The 19,368-nt window shown below is 42.9% G+C and overlaps 1 protein-coding gene across 1 annotated transcript in view; it reads left to right on the top strand.

Annotated features, from left to right (window-relative positions):
• cacna1c (calcium channel, voltage-dependent, L type, alpha 1C subunit) overlaps positions 1-19,368 on the top strand; it is a 1,035,639-nt gene that overhangs the window by 976,482 nt on the left and 39,789 nt on the right. The window contains exons 45-47 of the mRNA XM_080190924.1: positions 5,402-5,530; positions 14,647-14,765; positions 16,661-16,782. Coding sequence (XP_080047050.1) covers positions 5,402-5,530; positions 14,647-14,765; positions 16,661-16,782 — 370 coding nt within the window. The remainder of the gene's footprint in view (positions 1-5,401; positions 5,531-14,646; positions 14,766-16,660; positions 16,783-19,368) is intronic.

The raw sequence follows: 19,368 nt of genomic DNA on the forward strand, positions 1-19,368 counted from the left end.
AAGTATCTGCCCAATATACCAGCCTATCAATATCCCGTTGTATTGCCAGACACTGCTCCTCACTGCCCGCCAATCCAGCCATCTTGGTGTCATCAGCAAATTTGCTGATCACACCACTTACTCCCTCTTCCCTCTGTACAGGAGTGGATTGCAAAGGGCTGGCATGTTGTGGGTCAACATAGGGGGTGAATGTGGGGGGGGGGGATTTCCAGGGGACCCATTGGCAGGGCAGGGCCTGATGTCTCAATGCTAGTGTCAGGGTGGGGGGAGAATATGTTGTCTATGAAGGAGGTGGGTCCGTTGACCTGGGGACTGGTGGGTGGTCTTCGAGCTCACCGGCAGATCGGGACGCCCTAACAAAATAGTGGCCGAGTGCTCTGAAGCCAATTTCATTGGTGTGTTTAGGCTCTACATCCCCATACTGGCGCCAAGCTCTCAGCTGTCAAAAAAGTGACTGAAGACCCACTGGGAGACTGGGGATGGTTCATTTACCCTGGATGAGCGAAGAACATTATTCATCTTCTTCCAACACTGCTGGCCCAGCCTGTTATGGAGTGCAGTGGCACACCAGGACTGCCACTGCATCCCAAACGGTGGTGGTCACCCTGCTGGACAGCCATCTCCTGAAGTGGGGGATATAGGGTGTCCTCCCTCTCCACCATTCCATCAAGCAATATAGTGAGGGCCCCCTCTGTAAAGCGTGGCTCTGGTTTCTTGACTGCCATCCCCTGCAGTTGTGGAATAAGAGCTGGGGGGCAATTTATATGGAGCTCTCCAGTGTTTGCAGAAATTGACTTGTAATGCAGTGGATGAATTAGAGATCTAAGATCTCGCTGGAACAGTGTGAAACTTGTGGGAATAAAAATTTATAGCAATGAGCTTTTGAATTTAGACTAATAACATGCTGGCAGCTTCATCAGGAAACACTCCAATTTTTGTGCCTGAACTTACACTCTGCTATTTTTGGTCAGATTTTGCACCAAGTCGTTCAGTGAGAAAGTTGAATTGTTGAAAACACATTCCCATCTGAAGCTATTGGTAATTTCGCAGTGATTTAAGTTTAACTCAGCTGGGATATCCTCTGGAGAAACTATTGCAACTTATATTATCAAATTAACACAGACTTCGGAGCCACTCTCAGCAATACGCCATTTAGACTGTGGGATAAATAATGAGGTTATCCAAAAGAAGCTATTCGTAGAGGCAGAGATAAATTTTGAGAAGGTGCTGGAGATAATGCTAGCGATGGAGAGCACTGAGAAGTGCACACAGAAACTTCAGGGCACACAAAATGATGCGTTCACCAGTTAGGGTAGGAAGCTGCAGTCAGCAATGGCACCAAAAATTAAGATGTGATTTTAAAACGGGAAGCAAATGCATCCACACATAGAGTGAGAAGATTTATAAGAGCCAAACAATTGCCTAGGATTGAAGTAGAATTTTACCAAGGTGCAGGTCATCACTACCCTGAAGCCTGCAGGTACAAGAGACTGAAAGTTTTTTCTGCCACAGGAAAGGTTACTTGAGACACTGATGTTAAAGTAAGTCAACTGTACTCGGTGACAGAGTTAGTAATGCTTTGCAAGCGCATAACATGGAAGAGTTCAGTACTAAGAATTTAAATGTTCACTCATTGATCAACATGAGAGCAGGCAAGACTGCCTCCATCACTGTGATGCTTTTAGTAAATGATAGGCCTTTAAATATATAAATGTATATAGGAACTTCTGCCATGGTGACAGGAAAACACATATTTTGATATTTGCAAGGAGTCCAGCCATTGAGTTAAGGGGTACTGCAGCAAAACTAACAACTTACACAGGAGAAACCATCAAGATAAGGGGTACTACTATAGTGCCTGTAAGCTATTGGTAGCAGTTCACTCAGCTCCCAATAATAAGTGTCAGACAAAGAGTCAAGACTTTTGGGCTGTAATTGGCTCAAGGTACTCAGGTGAAACTGGATGGAGATCTTCCATGCACAGGAAGAAGGACAGCCTGAGTTAATGAAGAAGTATGAGAATTTTTTTGTGATGAATTACCTAAAATAAAGAGCTTCCAAGTAAAGATCTATGTGGATCCAGAGCAACCTATTGAATTTTTAGAGCAAGACTAATATCATTTGCCTTGTGAGAAAAGTTGGACACAGAATTAAAGGAATTGGATAGTACAATTCACAAAGTGGGCAGCACTCATAGTCCATGTGATAAAGCCTGAGAAGACCATCCATATTTATGGAGACTACAAATTAACAGTTAATCAGGCTGCCAAGTTAGATAAGTAACCAATCCTGAAGACTGAAGACCTGTATACAAAGCTGTCTGGAGATAAATATTGTACAAGGTTGGATCTGAGTCACGCATACCAGCAACTTGAGTTAGAAAATGCTGTTTGAGGTTATTGATTGTTATCCCTTCCATAAACCTTCAATTCTTCAACCACTGACGAATCATAGTAGCTGTGTGCACCAACCACAAGATGCACTACAGGAACTCACCAAGATTCCTTGGGCAGCGTTTTCCAAACCCATGACCACTATCATCTAAATGACAAGAGCAGCAGATGTCTGGGAACACCATCAACTGGAGATTCTCCTCCAAATCAGTCACTACTCTGACTTGGAAATACATCACCATTCCTTCACTATTACTGGCTCAAGATCCTGGAACTTCCTCCCTACACTGAGAATGTACCTATACCTTGGACTGTACCTATACCTTGGGTCTGTACTCATTAGATGGGGCTGTACTCGTTAGAGTTTAGAAGGCTGAGGGGGGATCTTATAGAGACTTACAAGATAATGAAGGGGCTAGATAGGGTAGAGGTAGAGAGATTCTTCCCGCTTAGAAAGGGTAGCAGAACTAGAGGGCACAGCCTCAAAATAAGCGGGGGGGGCAGTTTAGATCAGTGTTGAGGAGGAACTTCTTCACTCAAAGGGTGATGAATCTCTGGAATTCTCTGCCCGTTGAAGTGGTGGAGGCTACCTTGCTGAATATATTTAAGTCACAGGTAGATAGGTTTCTGATAGACAAGGGAATTAAGGGTTATGGGGAGAAAGCGGGTAAGTGGAACTGATCCACTTCAGATCAGCCATGATCTTATTGAATGGCGGGGCAGGCTCGAAGGGCTAGATGGCCTACTCCTGCTCCTATTTCTTATGTTCTTATGACTAGTGGAGCAATTCAGCATCACCTTTTCAAGAACATCTAGGGGTGAGTAATAAATTCGTGTCTAGCCTATGACATCCACAACCATAAATGAATTTTTCAAAACCATTACAGCAGATAGAAGCTCACTCTTTGGTGTGTTATCGTTCCAAAGAACAATGGAAAAATCTATTCCAGGTCAGCCTTGAATTGTGGTATACCTGGATGATGTTTTGATAACTGAATCAACAGAAGCTGATCACGTTAGATAACTGAATCAACAGAAGCTGATCAGCTTGGAGGAGGTGCCAAAAAGATTTCAAGAGGCTGGAGTTTGCCTCAAGAAGGAGAAATGTACTTTTAAGCCGATCTGGGGTATTATGTAGATGCAGAAGAATTACACCCCATGGAAGACAAGGTCAGAGCAATTAAGGAGGCACTAACCCCAGAATCACATCTGAGCTCAAGTCTTAGGAATGGTGAATTACTACCAGATTTGTTGACATTGTTGGCCCCCTTGCATAGGCTGCTATAGAGGCACCAGCTTTGGTTTTGGAAAATGTCCCAGGAAGAAGCTTTTCACAGAGTAAAATAATTCTTACATTCATCAAATTTATTGGTGCCTTTCAACCCGTTTAAGGGATTGATGTTAGTCTGTAATCCTCTCCATGTGGCTTTGGAACAGTATTGTCCCCTAAGATGGATGACAGCTGTGAAGGAGCTATAAAGTAGTCTTGATAACCCTTTCAGTGGCGTGCCACTCACTAGCAGCACAATCTTATGGTCCTGCAGTTATCAACAGAGTTTTTTGTTGAACGCACCCCCCACTGCCAGGAAATCCACATAAAATCCTGCTGAGATAAATAGCAGCAAGATTTTGATGAAATTGTCTGATATTGGAACAGCCTTCATGAGTGCTGAGTTTCACTGCATTCATAGGGATCAAACACATTAGGGTAGCACCTTACCACCCAGCATCCCATGAACTAGCTGAATGAGGCATCCAAACCTTTAAATCTGGCCTAAAGAAGCAGTCAAGAGGGATCCTGGAGACCAGAATTTTATGATTTTTTTCTGTGCTGTAGGCCCATTTCACAAACAACAAGGAGAGTCCTGCCAGCAAAATTGGTAGTGAACCATCGTCTCAGAACAAGGCAGAGCCTCTTGTTTCCAAATTTGCCAGGGAGGGTAAAGGCCAGCCAAAGCAGTCAGAACACAAACCATGATGTCAGTAAACATGGTCATTTTCAGTGGATAGAGCGGTGTATGTGAGGAGTTTTGGAAGTGGGTCAAGTCGGGTCCCTGGACTCATTCACAGGAATCATTGTGGGCAGACCATGCAAAGGTCCATTTCTAGCCTTGGGGCAAGAGCGGCCGGAAAATCCCACCCATTGTATCCAAAATTGGATCCTTTTATTATCAAGTGGAAGTAGAAGGAAGAATCGTCTGGAAATACGTAGATCATTTGAGAGAGCGAGAGTTGCCCCAGCAGCCAGTACTGCCATCAGGAGCTATATTCCCATCTGGAAATGTTGTTGACTATCCAAGCACTGAAGTATCTGGTTGTCCTGTGGTAGGCAGAACCGACATCTCCATGGAAACAAATAGAACTGAACTGTATTTGTCATTGTGGTTTCAGCTGACAGCAGTCCTGTGGAAGAGCCCAGACAGAGGAGTTACATTGCTCCAGGAGGAATCGGAATCCCCCTGAAGGACTTAACTTAGAATTGACTAAATTCATGTATTAAATATTTAATTATCTTGGACTTTGTAAGTTGTGTACTGAGTATTGACAGTTGTAAAGAAGAACTTGGGGGGGGAGGGATATGATGACTGTCCCTTTAAGGACCTATCTGCAGAGTAAAGGTGACATAACCTAGGGAACCAGTCGGGGAATTGGGTAGGGGATCACTCTGATGAACTTGGGTTTCTGTACCAGAACCCTCGCAGAAACTCTGAGACTGCAAGCCTCTGCAGATTAGTTATATGTAAATAAATGTTGCAGTTGTTATTTAACTAACTGGTGAACAGGTATTATTACATATGTATTTCCAGTATTTCCTGTTTTTGTCACTATGAATCCATACACAATTTTGTATCAAAGAATGTTATTATACTATAATTGGCTATTGAAGTGCATGATATTCTGTCACTTAATTATGCTCATTGGCTCTGCCCAAGGATGTACAAGTGATTACTTTGCTCCACGGATTTGTATCAGGTGCAATGACCCCTGCTATGCTCTTGTATTTTCAGCTCAGACTCTGAAGATAGCCGTTTGCCAATCATTCAGCGAGAGGAAACATCTCCTGATGAGATCTATGATGAGAACTTCAGTGAAGATCCTGATTGTTGCAGTGAAGAGAGCATTCTTTCTTCACAACTGTGAGTACTGCTTTCTAGAGGAATGCAAACAGCTATAAATGTAAGAAAGATCAAAAGCCTCACAAAATTGACTGGCTTTTGACAGGTAGCCCCAATTACTCATTTACTAACGGTTTCACAGTCCTTATCTTTCTGCTGTCACTGATGATCATATTGCCATCCTCTTGACCTCAATGCAAAAATGAAAGACACTGCAGATTAAACATTTCAGAACAAAATAAGTCACATGGAGGGCAGCACGACAGTATACAATTTCAACAGGTTGCCAAATTCTGTAATTTAGTGAGTGAGGGAAATTTTGGGTGTTGTAAGAATTTATCCTTTTCTAACTCTTTTCAGTTTAAACAATTAAACTAAAGTAAATAAACTGAGAAACAAAGCAAGAATGGCAGCCCCTTAGAGGGGGATCGGCTGAAACAAAAACAAATAAAACATTAAACCAAAATGTAATTGAAAGAGTCAATAAGGCATCCCTGCAGTGCCAAACATGCATGGAAAGCCTCAATGGTGCCCATGGACACTGCATGCTCCATCTCAAAGAATAAAGAACAAAGAAAGGAACAAAGAAAATCTCCAGGGACACCCAGCTGCAAATGTAGCCCCGGTAGCAGGGCAGAAAGTCAGATCAGGTGACCTCCTTGATCGGCCACTGGACTTGTTGATCTCTCTTTCCAAAATGTCATCAAGTTTTGTATTTAGCATATAACTTAACTTCCACCTTAACTTATAGTTTCTTTCACAATGTGAGTCATTGGTAAACAAGCTGCCTGTTAGTGCAACTGCAGCTAATTAGTTAACCAGATGGAACTGGTTGCCTGGTCAGCAAGGGCTAATTCAGTTTTTTGAAATTCTTGCCAGTAGTTTTCAGTTAACACATGGAGTAAACAGCCTGGAAGCCAGCTTGGCACAATACAGTCTCTATAGTGTACTTAACTTGGGAATAGGCTATAGTGAGGGAAGTGGTGCTGTTCAGGTCTTTTATAAACAATGGCCTAAGAGAGGGAATAAGCAATAACAATGAGAGCTAAGATATAGAGCTTAAGTGATTGGAGAGTTTTACATCTTTCTTCTCTATTCTAGAGCAGTGGTTTAAGCTAGCACAGAGAGATACAAGTTCATATTAAATTTACTAGCTTTACTGGTTAAACTACTTAATGTAACTGCAAATAATTGTTGAGTGATATTTCAAAACTTGAAACATCAATTATTTAAATAAAGTGCAATAGAGATGGCCGGGCAGGTGAAGTATTGCAGCTATAGCATATAAAAACTGGGGAGGACAGGCATCCATATCTGCAGGAAGTGTCTGCAGCATGATGAACTTTGGCTGAGTTGTTGAGCTGCAGGTCATGCCTTAGGCACTGTGATGCATCAGGGAGGGAGATAATTACCTGGATATTTTGTTCCAGGAGGCAGTCACGTCCATTAAGTTAAGTACTTCAGATTGGTTTGTGGTCAGAACAGGAGAGCATGACTGAGTGAAACAGGTATGAGGGCCCAGAAAATAACACTGGAGAAAACTCAGCTCTTGCAGTTGTCCAACAAATACGAGAACCACAAAGTTAATAACCTCTGGATTACTACTTGAGTAAATTGAAATAGGGTAAATAAGATCATAAGAATAGAACACATGGCTCAGAAATTGGCATGAGAGGAATGGATTTCAATTCATGTAACCTTGACACCAGTACTGGGAAAAGAGGGAACTGTTCTGTTGGGACAGGCTTCACTTGAACTGGACAGGGAGCAGTGTCTTGGCAAAGTGAATAACTAGAACTGAAGAGAAGGCTTTAAATTAAAGTCGTGGCAGGTGGGTTCTAGCGAAGGAAAATTCACTAGAAAATTTCGAAAGTTAAAGCGAAAGAGCAAGGCAATTGTGCAAAGTAGTAACATGGGTAGGAGGCAAACAGGGTCATAGCAATTTATAAATAGAATTCCACTCCCTTAATGTTCAGATCATTTGCATCTACATCACCAATCTTGTCCTTCCCAGAGTCTGTGCAAATAGCTATATCTTGAGCACTCAGACATCCCGGGGTCTTTGAAGACAACCCTGGGCTGCCTGGATGGCTGATAGGAGACAAGGATGACCTGCTGAGATCATGACTGATGATACCAGTGTGGAGGCAAGATCTGCTATAATGAGGCCTAAGCTGCCAACTGGTCCGACAAAAACAGTGTATTGGCCTGCTGAAGATGTGGTTCGCTGGCTAGCCACAGGGCTCTGCATCACATCCCCAGGGGCTCCTGCATCAAGATGGTCTGCTGTGAGCTCCAAACCTGGTGCAGCAGAGGGGTGACGTACTGGAGGACAAGGAGGAAGACCAGACAGATGCCTCTGGGGAGGAGGCAGACCAGGAGGCTGAGAAGGACCCAGCAGTGGTGACAATTGTCTGGCAGGGCAGGAGAACCAATGGAAGCCCTCATCACCATTATGTTCAGCCACTAGGAGGCATAATGTCCAGCAAATCCAACCTCCAACCCAAGGAGTCCTTCAACAGCCCCACCCCCCCCGAACTCTTATCCCAACTCTCTGACAGGGCAGACCCCCTTCCTCACCATGGTCACAACGACATTATCCTAGGGGGATGGGCCTTTGTTGGCCGTGTCAGCAAGTGACTTATCCAGGCAGGAGATTGATGGTGACTTGTTGTGAAGCAAGCTGTGATGCTGCCCGGTAATGTTGAATTCTGACTTCCGCCTGTCTTCTGAGTATACACAGATGCTTGGGCCCATGACCAAGTGATGATCAGAAACACCACCATGAGGTCCAATGTCCCAAGAGATGTGGGGGGGGGGGGAGAGGTGGGGGGGGGGGGGGGAGAGAGGTGGGGGGGGGGGGGGGGAGAGGTGGGGGGGGGGGGGGGAGAGGTGGGGGGGGGGGGAGAGGTGGGGGGGGGAGGGGGGGGGGAGAGGTGGGGGGGGGGAGGGGGGGTGGGGAAGAGTGGGCGGGGGAGGTGCAGCATTAGGAGCAGCTGTTCCTTGGTTCGGGAGCTATCACAAGGGGGGCACAGTTTAGGGGTTGGAACAGTCTGCACCCAGTGGGTGCCATGAGTCTGGAATGCACTGCTTTTATTTTGGCACCGCTTTTGCACCCTCCTCGCTTGCTAACGTGACATCAAATCAGCATGGTTTACAACTTGTTCAGACAAACCAGCACTACGCAAAGCAAACTTGCTGGGCACGCACAGGTAAATACAGTGCACGGGGGAGAGGGCCATTCCAGGGTGCAGTGCCTGGGCATGACTCTCTCGCCACTCTGTGGGCTACTCACCTGTGTGCCTCCAGAGGGTTCTGCTCACCAGTTGCCTGTCATGATTCACAGTGGCAATGTGAATGGATAATTTAATATATCAGGACTATCAGGAGTAAATTAATTCAAATGTGGAAACCCTGATTTTTAAAGTCAGGATTCCCATTACATTATTGGCAAGGGCTGGAGATAATCAACAGGAAATTCTGTCGAAATAGAAGTTGTTTTGGGACTCCCAAAATTGGGAGCAGAAAATCCCTCATATATAACCTGAGCAACTAGCGTCTTGCTTCAATCAAAGAAACTATTAATAAAATGCAACTCTACAAGTGCTACTGGAAATTGAGATGAAAGGGTAGCTTGAGAACATCAAGGACACATCTGTGCTCACAAGCACATTGGGCAAACCAAGAGGAATTGACAGCCCAAGATGGCATTTTGTGTGCAAAAAGAAATAGTCATCATCCCTAAGGAGATGAGAAGAGAAATGCTGAAGTGCAACATGCAAGCCATCAAAGAATTGAATTAACTCTGAAAAAGGCAGGAGAACTTCTCTACTGGCCACACATAAGCAACAAAATTAAAGACCACATTGGCCAGTGCGGAGTGTATAGCAAGCTAGAAAGCCATTGTTGAAGCATGACATCCCAGTCACACCATGGATGAAGCTCTGAGTAGACGTTTTCACTTTGGTAGGAACTTATTATCTTGCCACTGTAGACTACTATTCTGACTACTGGAACTTAGATCAGCTGACCTCAACAGTAATAGAAGAAATGGTAAGATATCTTAAAGCACACTTCAGTTAGCATGGCATTCCAGACATTGTGATGAATGACAGTGGTTCTCAATCATGAATGAAGAATACAACTAATTCACAAACGATTTGGAAATCAGCACTACGCATTAACTCTGCACTATCACAATCAAATGGAAAGACTGAGGTGGCAGTGAAAATTGTCAAAGGACTTGTCAGGAAATCAAGCAAATCTAGCAAAGTGATATGGAAAAGCACACCAATTGAAAGTATGGAAAGTAACCCTGTGCAAGGATCAATGTCATGCTGCATACAAATTTGTCTTCCAATAGCAAAAAAGCTACTGAAACCAGAAATGATAACAGGCAAAATGAAAAGATCAAGGTGAAACTTCAGAGCCAAATTTCAGTTTGACAAGATAGCCAAACCATTACCAGAGCTGAGCATCGGAGTGCCAATCAGGATGCAAAACCTTCAACACTCTCAACAGGAGTCAGCCCATATGGAAACTTGGCACGTGTATGGAAGTTGTCACCTCCATCAGACTTAGTGGGAGTGAACAACCAAACATCTTGACACAACCAGAGGCATATTGGAATAACTAATGAAGCTGTTCCTTCACAGCAAACGGACAGTCATGGAGAAGGGATCCCACGAGCTTCACAGAATATAGAACTACCATCAATCCTTGAGACCCCTGAGACCCCAACAACTTAAATAGAAAAACAGTCACCAAGGCAAGAAGGGCCATGAAATGACATTCTCTGGACAATGAACGTCACCCAGCCAAACAGTTAAATGCAACACTGATATGTTCCATTAAGAGACCTGAACCGTTTAAAGACTTTGGGTTGTTCAAGTCAGAAACTCCAAAGTGTTTTCTGAAGCCTGCCTGAATCATAAGTTTTGTATCCTGAATTTGGCTGGGATAAGCATGATATGTTCCACTTCAGGTGTGATTCAAAACGCCCACTATGGAGCTTTTATCAAACAAAGTTTATTTAAAAATATAGTTAACATGTATAGTAAGAAAATTAGCAAGAACTTTTGCCATTTACAAACAAGAAACAAAACGACCACTATATTGTATAACCCTTAATAAAGATATCTAATGTTCCAATCAAACCAAAATCCTTGCCATAAATAAAACCTTTTAAACAGGTTCAATACAGCAAAGTCTCTTGCTCACTTGATAATAAAAATTGAGTCCTTTAGTTGAAGTCTGCAGTTCTCTGGATTCTCTGCAGTTTTAAGGCAAGGCAGCTTCCCAAAACACCAGTCTATGGTCTAGCCCCCAACAACAGCAGATTTTCACCCTTCAGGAAAACAAGACCTTGTTTTCAGCAAAACAACAGGGAGAGAGGGAAAACACTACTTTTTAAACTTGTTGTCCCTTCTAAAACTAAAGTCTGCAGCTCCAAACTGAAAATGAAAAGAAAACTGTCCAAAATCACATGACCATCCTCCTAACAATGTAGGATTGTAAAGCTAGCTCCAAAGTAAACACAAATTATCCCATATAAGCCACTTAAGTAGCAACAAAAGGACATTTCCAGTCAAGCCAGCAACAAGGACGTCACTAAAGCTGTGAGATAATTTCATCTGGGATAATGTCCTGTGGTAGAGCGGGAACAGGGTGTGTTTCCCAATATTCTGGGAAACCACGCCATGTCTTCCAGCCCTAACCTCATTGATTATGCACCCGGAGATATAGCACCATATTCCGTGGTAGGGTGGACAGATGGCGCAAGTGCCACCATCTTTTTGGGTGCCATTTTGAAAAGATGCACAGCATCATTGACCCACAGTTGATAAAAGAACATGGATCTCCTAAAAAGGAACACTTTGGGGCTGGAAGATGGACCCCCTCGATGGCACTGAATCTGGAACATTCACCTGTAGATGCTCTCCTTCCCACTGTTGTAGTGTTCTGGGATCCAGGGTCATGGCAGACTCCATGCCAACTCTGGAGGCAGCCCAGGCATTGTTCAGGTGCATCATGACCTCTGCACACCATATTGTTTCAGCTGTGTTCTGGATCGGCATGTTTTTCTGCTAGCATCACGGAGAATCAGGCATGGCTGGAAGATGCTGGTTGAGTTTTTTTCTGTATCCAATTTGTAGGATGCAAATCAGTTTCATGCCAGCTCCATTGGGTTTCCCAATCCACCATGGCAAACACCAGCAGAAGACCCCACAGGAAATTCATGCCAGTGTAAAACCGATTTTTGGACTTCTGCCAAATTTTCCCCATTGACCAGTGGGGCCATGGGAGAATTCTGCTTTACAAATGCAATGCATATGTAAAGATTGACTAATAGAACAAACAGTTGTTAATGCATGAAAACAGTGGTTGTATAGCAGGTTGCGCACCATCACACAGGATTGTGCATGCAAATGTGTATTTTGTTTGCTCGACAAAAGTGGGTGTTTGTACCATTTGTTCAATATGAAAGAGAGATGCTTGGGTTTTGATTGTGGATCCTACATTAGAATTTTATGCTCCCCGCTCCCCGCCCCAATGGGTTTTTAGGTGGGGGAAGCATGAATTAAAGGGATGGGATTCCTTCTAGGTTCCCATCTGCCCCAACCACGGAGCAATTTTTGGACGGGAAGCCCACTTTTGCTCCTGTTGAGACCTTTATTTAGCTAATTATTAGGCTTGCGGAAGGTCTGAACCTTGGTGGGGGAAGTCTGAAAAAGAACAGAGTTACACCTTGAGCAGGAAGTGATGGGGGGTTGGGGGTACCTCTATTAGATGTCCACTTCTAAAGTCAGACATCCCTCCCTCCCCACCAACCCGCAACTGCCTCCTCACTCAGGTTCAGTGGCATCTGAGATGAGATCAGACAGAATGTGGACAGACTCCTATACTCTTTATTGAGCCTGATAATGATCTCTGATGTCTTTGGACTTCTGACATATCTCTGGGATAATCCAAAAGGCTCATTCTTAGTCTCCAACAGCCCTCTGAATGTGAGAGACCTTAGTTATCACTGCCTACACCCACTGTGGACATGTGTTGGTGAGATGATCATCAGCTTGTGAACCCAAACCTATTCTAAAATTAGGATCTAGCAAACTGGAGGGTTCAAGTGAACGCATGATAGGTCTTCATCAGATGATTCCTCATTGAAGGTGGTCTGGGGCTAGGTCAGAGGTGTTTGCTCAAGCTTTTTTTTCAACCTTTTCTGGTGGCTGGAATTGAAAGAAGAGATAATTAATGATCGACAAGGCAGACTCCATTATAGGTACATTCTAAATACTCAGTTGATGTCTGCATGTTGTCAATGTGAACTGAGTGGACCCTCAGTGGCTTGCTGGGTGGAATCTGATGTTACCTTCTGTGCATGAACAATTTCTGAACTCTCCAGCGAACTCTGCTGTCTGCTCCTAGTGGGAGGAAAGTGTACTCAACTCAGGGGTTCCTCTTCTGGTCTTTACCCTCTCCTTTGTGTTGTAGGAGAACTCATCCTGCATAAAGATAGATGGATTGACTATGAGCACTATGAATGAAAGAGCATTTTAGAAGCGTGCATGCCTGCTGTGTGTGCGGTGCCCTTCCTAGAAAGGGGTCAAAATTCAATTTGTGCAGGATCTTATCCCAGATGGTAATTTTAACTTGCCTGCCAGACATTCAATGCTGATGTTCCATCTGCTGGTCTTGTGTGGCATTCCTGTGGACTCTAACCTGATACTCCTGTGAGTGTGTGAATTTGGAATGAGGAGAAGTTGGCAGAGCGCATCAGATAATTCATTCTTTTCCTGAAATGCTGGGCAGTCCTCTGACCTCCTCCCAGCCCATTGTGGTCAGTTGCCAGGACCTCTAGATCCCAACCCAAGCAAGCGGTCTTTGCAGGATGACCTGGAGGAGAATCCCCAAGGAGGCCTAGCTGAACCTTGGGCAGATATTTTGTCCCTGCTATAGTGAAGAGGAACTATACAAGACACCTGCTGCAATGAGTGAATGTCTATGTAAATGCCATTTAGATATGGCACCATATCCTTTGAATCCATGAGGTTAAGGCAATTTGGGTGAATCCTACTCATGCTGTCACGAGATCCAACAATACATAATTAATGAGAGAAAAGTAGAAAGTTGGGCAGATAAATCCAACTCGCCACCCAGTGCGAATCATGCTGGCTTTGCAGAATTTTACCTTTTTCTTTTGCAAACTATGGCAGCGGGCAAGAAAAGGGACATTGAAACTGCTTGAACCAACCGCAGCTTTCTCCGCAATGTTGGCCGGAACTTAGTGATAAATGTTGAAGGGCTGGGCCCACAATGACATGCTGGTGGAGCCCACTCTGCCAGCAACTTTGTTTTCAAGGTCAGGCCACCATTTTTAAAGACTGCCCTGATGCACAGAAGTTAAGTCAAAGAGATTAATGCAGGGCGTCAACTATTTACAACCTGTACTATTGGACTAAAAGGCAGAGTGTTATAGCCGAAGTTGCTCATGATATAAAGGGAAGCAAATTGTGAGGAAGATGCAAAAATTCTGCAAAGAGATATAGATAGGTATGGGCAAACATTTGGCAGATGGAGTGTAATATGTGAAAGTATGAGGTTATCCACTTTGATAAGAATAGAGAAACAAAACATTACTTAACAAGAGAGCAACTACAGAATGTTACGGTGTAGTCAAAGAGTCAGCAGAAACTTTTCCACATATACTGTAATTCCCCATTATTTTCATGGCATTGCCATCTTACTTCTAGTAGGCTGGTCACTGCAAAAGGAGGCCATTCGGCCCATTGAGTACGCAGCAACTCTTTGACAGACTATGTTACCCAGGCCCCTATCCCTGTAACCCCACACATTTGCCATGGTTAATCCATCTAACTGACACATCATGGGACTCAAAAGGGGCAACTTACTATGGCCAATCCACCTAACCTGCACATCTTTGGACTGTGGGGGAAAAAAACTGGAGAATGTGGAGGAAACCCAGACATGGGGAAAGATGCAAACTCTGCACAGACAGTCATCCAAGGCCAGAATTGAATCCGGGTCCCTGGCAGTGTGAGACAGAAATGCTAATCACTCTTTCCATTTTCTACTAATTTAATTCTGTTTTGTTTGTTTTTTCCTGGCCCCTGCAGGAATTCCTATCAAGAGCATGATGAAGACAAACAGCTCACTTCATCAGTGGATTACTGTGAGGAAAGTGATAAAAGGAGGCAGTCTCCTTCAAAGGGACTTCTTTCAGCCACATCATTAGGTAACTTAAAGAAAACCTCAAATTTGTTGCTAATATAACTGATGCAGATATTAACCAAAATTATTGGATGAAACAGTCACAAAATATAACTGTAAGGTACTATGACAGCACATTACAGACTTCATCAAACTTTTCCATGAGCTAACTTTAGATTGATTCTTTAACAAAATAATTGAAGCATTTCAAGACCTGTAGAGGGAGCTGATGTTAGCCATGTCAGTGGTATCTTCTGCCATAAAGTGCATGTTGGCTGAGAAGACCAAATTCCATTTATGCTATTCTTATTCCCAATAGCTAAGGGCACTTACAAGAAAAGCAATGTTTCTAGCATTTGTGGGAACCTGTTACTGACAGAGCTGGTGGAGAAATTGAACTCTGTACCTTTTCCCTTGCTGTCTGTAATTAGTATGGATTTGGAGAAGATGTCTTAGTTTCTTAGCCCCCAGATTGTCTGATCAATTTAACTAATGGCAGCATGCTTCTGTGAGTGTAAATAAAAAAGGCAGTTTATTCAGCCTAAAAGTTGAAATGCTTTTTCACCAACTCACACACACACACACAAGAGAAACAGTTTAAAAGAATACGCATTGTTACAAGCTGTAAACAAAAAAAAGTTGACTTTTTAAAGGTTTGGTTTGGCGGTAGAAATGAAGCCATTGCGGGTCTGACAAAGTTGGTGTTCTCACTCCAAAAGGGTATTTCAAAGTCTTATATTGAGGATTATTGCAAGATTCCTTGGAAGAGATGGATATTTGGTAGACCGTGAAATTAGTCACTTGTTGTTTCTACTTACCAGGAGATCAAATTCATTCATAGGTGGGCTTGAAATAGGAATGAAGCTGGGATACTTTTTAGATGCAACATTCTCCAGGTTTAAAAGGATTTGGTCTATTGCCTGCTTTGCTCCTGATGTCCTGCAGCTGATGTGTAGACTGCTTGAGTTTCTCTGGGCCTTCGTTACCTGAAGACATAAGTCCATATAATGGGTTAGATCTAAGGTGATTGATACCAGCTACAATTCGCTCAGTGCACTGGGTATTCTATCTTCATATCACAAACAAATCTGGTAGTCATTGTTTGGTAGATTTCTTTCACTAAGCTAGTAAGGATGGTCCCTCTACATCTGAGAACTCCATCTGCAGTTTTGAACTTTCCAGATTTGAGTTAATCCTATGTCTGGGCAGAAATTGCAAAAGTCACTTGACCCTTGACAGCCAGCTTAACAATCATTTGGTGTTAATTTTCAGATAAAAGACAATGGCAGAAACATTTATATTTTCTATTTCTTTTATTAGTGCCACATGTAGGCTTACATTAACACTGCAATGAAGTTACTATGAAAATCCTCTAGGCACCACACTCCAATGCCTGTTTGGGTACACGGAGGAAGAATGTAGCATGGCCAGTGCACCTAACCAGCATACCTTTCAGACTGAGAGAGGGAGCACCCGGAGAAAACCCATGTAAACAGGGGGAGAACTTGCAGACAGACAGTGACCCAAACCAGGAATCGAACCTGGGTCCGTGGTGCTGAGATGCAGCCCATGTTTGAATGGATGGCACATACTGTAACTGGACATGACAAATCATCCACTAGTATAATACATATAAATTAATAATTATATGTTGTACATACTTTTGTGAGAAGGAGTATAAAAACTAGACAAGAGAAATGAAATGTTGAACTTGAAGTGAAAAAATGTTTAATGTTAGATTTATTTATTAGTCACAAGTAAGGCTTACATTAACATTGCAATGAAGCTACTGTGAAATTCCCCTAATGGTGGTCAATTCTGGTTTTATCAAGAAATGAAGTCCTCATTAATCTTCATAATGCACCAGTACCAATAACACCTACTTACATATCCTTATTTAATGTACCTTGCTTCCTGAAGGGAGAAGATCATCATTTCACCTGGAGTGCCTAAAGAGACAGAAGAATCAGGGCTTGGAAGTTCCTTGTACAACTCCACTCTCTCAGAGGACAGCACTCCCACTACATTTAATTCAGCACCAGGTAACAAAATGCTACATAAATTTACAACTACTTCTGTGCCAACATTCTATTCTAGGTTTAATATAAATGGTTCCCAGAAGAGTTTATTTTGTTTGTGCGCCCCAGTATGCTTGTATGGAAGAAATTGATTTTGTTTAGCACAGAAGTGTTGCTTTGAAATTATTTTTCTTATTGCCACCAAATGAATGTGAAATCATTTGGCTTCTGTGGTGTAATTAAAAGTGCAGAAGTCATAACCCCAAAACATGCCTTTTACCTAAGAGTGGTTGTGCTTTTGTGTATTCCCTTATTTATCAACATCTAATAGATCACTTTGATAGAGATGAAGTCAACAAATCTTTCTCTAATGGATTTCTATTTAACAGTTTATTAAATGGTGCATCATTTGGGCAATGAGTGAAGTGTGTACTTTATCCATTTAATGACATTGGTGGGAAACCTAACTGATTTTCATGATCAGGTCTTGTTTTAAAACAAGAGCTAAATTGCCAGAATTCAGAGAAGATGTGCTAATATTACTAGGCTAGTTATCCAGAGGCTGAGGTTAATGAGCCACCATGGCAGCTGGTGGAATTTAAATTCAATTAATCAAACCTGGAGTTGAAAATTTGCCATAGTAATGGTAATCTTGAAATGGTTGTTGATTGTCATTAGAAAAGCATCTGGCTCATTAATGTCCTTTAAGGGAGGAAATCTGCCGTCCTTACCTGGACTGGCCTACATGTGACTTCAGATCACAGCCTTCTGAAATGGCCTACCTGGCCATTTATTTGAATTAGAGATGGAACAACAAACAATATCCGCACTCCATGAAAAGAATCAATTATTGCTTCTAGGCATCTTTCTCATTTGGGAGAATGGGAATTCTGGCACTGCACTAATTGAAGTGGGTCTGCTGCAGCATTTTAATGAGAAGGGCTGAATGGAATGTGATTGTCCATAGAACAACAATCTGAAGTGGGAAGGAAACAAATAGCAAGCATAAGGGAGTTCGACTCAAGGAGACTTACAGTAATCAACAATACTGAAAAAAGTTATTGTGATATTTGCTTCCAACTTTAATAGGTTAACTCACTAATCCCATTCTGGATTGCAAAGGGAATTCTAGCAGGATATAGGCACAAAAATGCTATTTGAGTTTTGATGGTGCCACAGTACTCATTTTAATATATTTAGATCCTTTCTAGTTTTGGGCAGGAGTGCTAACTACCTAGATCTGGACCCATTCAATAATTGCAACAGGCAAGTCTCTAACATTGGGTTGCCATTTCTTTCAGTTTTTTCACTGCCATCCAGTGTTTTTTATTACATGGATTGGGAGTGTTGCTGATATGACCAGATTTTATTGCCCAACCATATTTGCCTTTGAGAAGGTGGTGGTGAGCTGCTTTCTTGAACTGCTGCAATTCATCTAATGTAGGTAAACCCACACGCTGTTAGGGAGGGAAGTCCATGTTTTTGATGCAGCAACAGTGAGTTCCAAGTCAGGATGGTGGTGTGAAGTGGAAGTAGTAGTATGTCCATGTTCTACTGCCCTTTTCATTCTTGACCAACCTTATTGTGTAAGGGACCATATTTCAACTTTTCTCTCACTCAAGGGGCCAATGGCCAAATTTCAAAATAAAAAGGTTTGGCACAAAATCAAACATCAATTCTAAAAAAATGAGGTATGAAAAGAAACAACAATGTTGAAGCAATAAATCGATCAATAAGAACATAGAACACTACAGCACAAACAGGCCCTTTGGCCCACAAGTTGCACCAATCATATCCCTACCTACAAGGCTTATCTATAACCCTCAATCCCATTAAATCCCATGTACTCATCCAGAAGTCTCTTAAGACCCCAACGAGTTCGCCTCCACCACCACCGATGGCAGCCGATTCCACTCACTCACCGCCCTGAGTGAAAAATTTACCCCTGACACCTCCTCTGTACCTACTCCCCAGCACCTTAAACCTGTGTCCTCTCGTAGTGACCATTTCAGCCCTGGGAAATAGCCTTCAAGAATCCACCCTATCTATGCCTCTCAACATCTTATAAATCTCTATCAGGTCGCCTCTCATCCTTCGTCTCTCCAGGGAGAAAAGACCTAGCTCCTTCAACCTATCCTCATAAGGCATGCCACCCAATCCAGGCAACATCCTTGTAAATCTCCTCTGCACCCTTTCAATAGCTTCCACATCCTTCTTGTAGTGAGGTGACCAGAACTGCGCACAGTACTCCAAATGGGGTCTGACCAGGGTCTTATAAAGTTGCAGCATTATCTCCCGACTCCTAAACTCAATCCCTCGATTAATGAAGGCCAGTACACCATACGTCTTCTTGACCACATCCTCCACCTGCGATGCTGATTTAAGAATCCTAAGGACCCGGACCCCAAGGTCCTTCTGATCCTCTACACTGCTATAATAAGAGCAGTAAATGAAACATAAAAACTAGGAGCAGGGGTAGGCCCTTTGAATTTGGAGACAATACATTTAGCTCCTTCATCTAAATCATTAAAATATATTCTGAATAACTGGGGTCCCAGTATTGATCTGAGGTACCTCACTGCCTGCCATTCAGAAAATGATCCTTTTATT

Source organism: Carcharhinus amblyrhynchos, chromosome 6, assembly GCF_965287045.1.
Source record: "Carcharhinus amblyrhynchos chromosome 6, sCarAmb.v2.hapA, whole genome shotgun sequence".
NCBI classification, from domain to species: domain Eukaryota; kingdom Metazoa; phylum Chordata; class Chondrichthyes; order Carcharhiniformes; family Carcharhinidae; genus Carcharhinus; species Carcharhinus amblyrhynchos.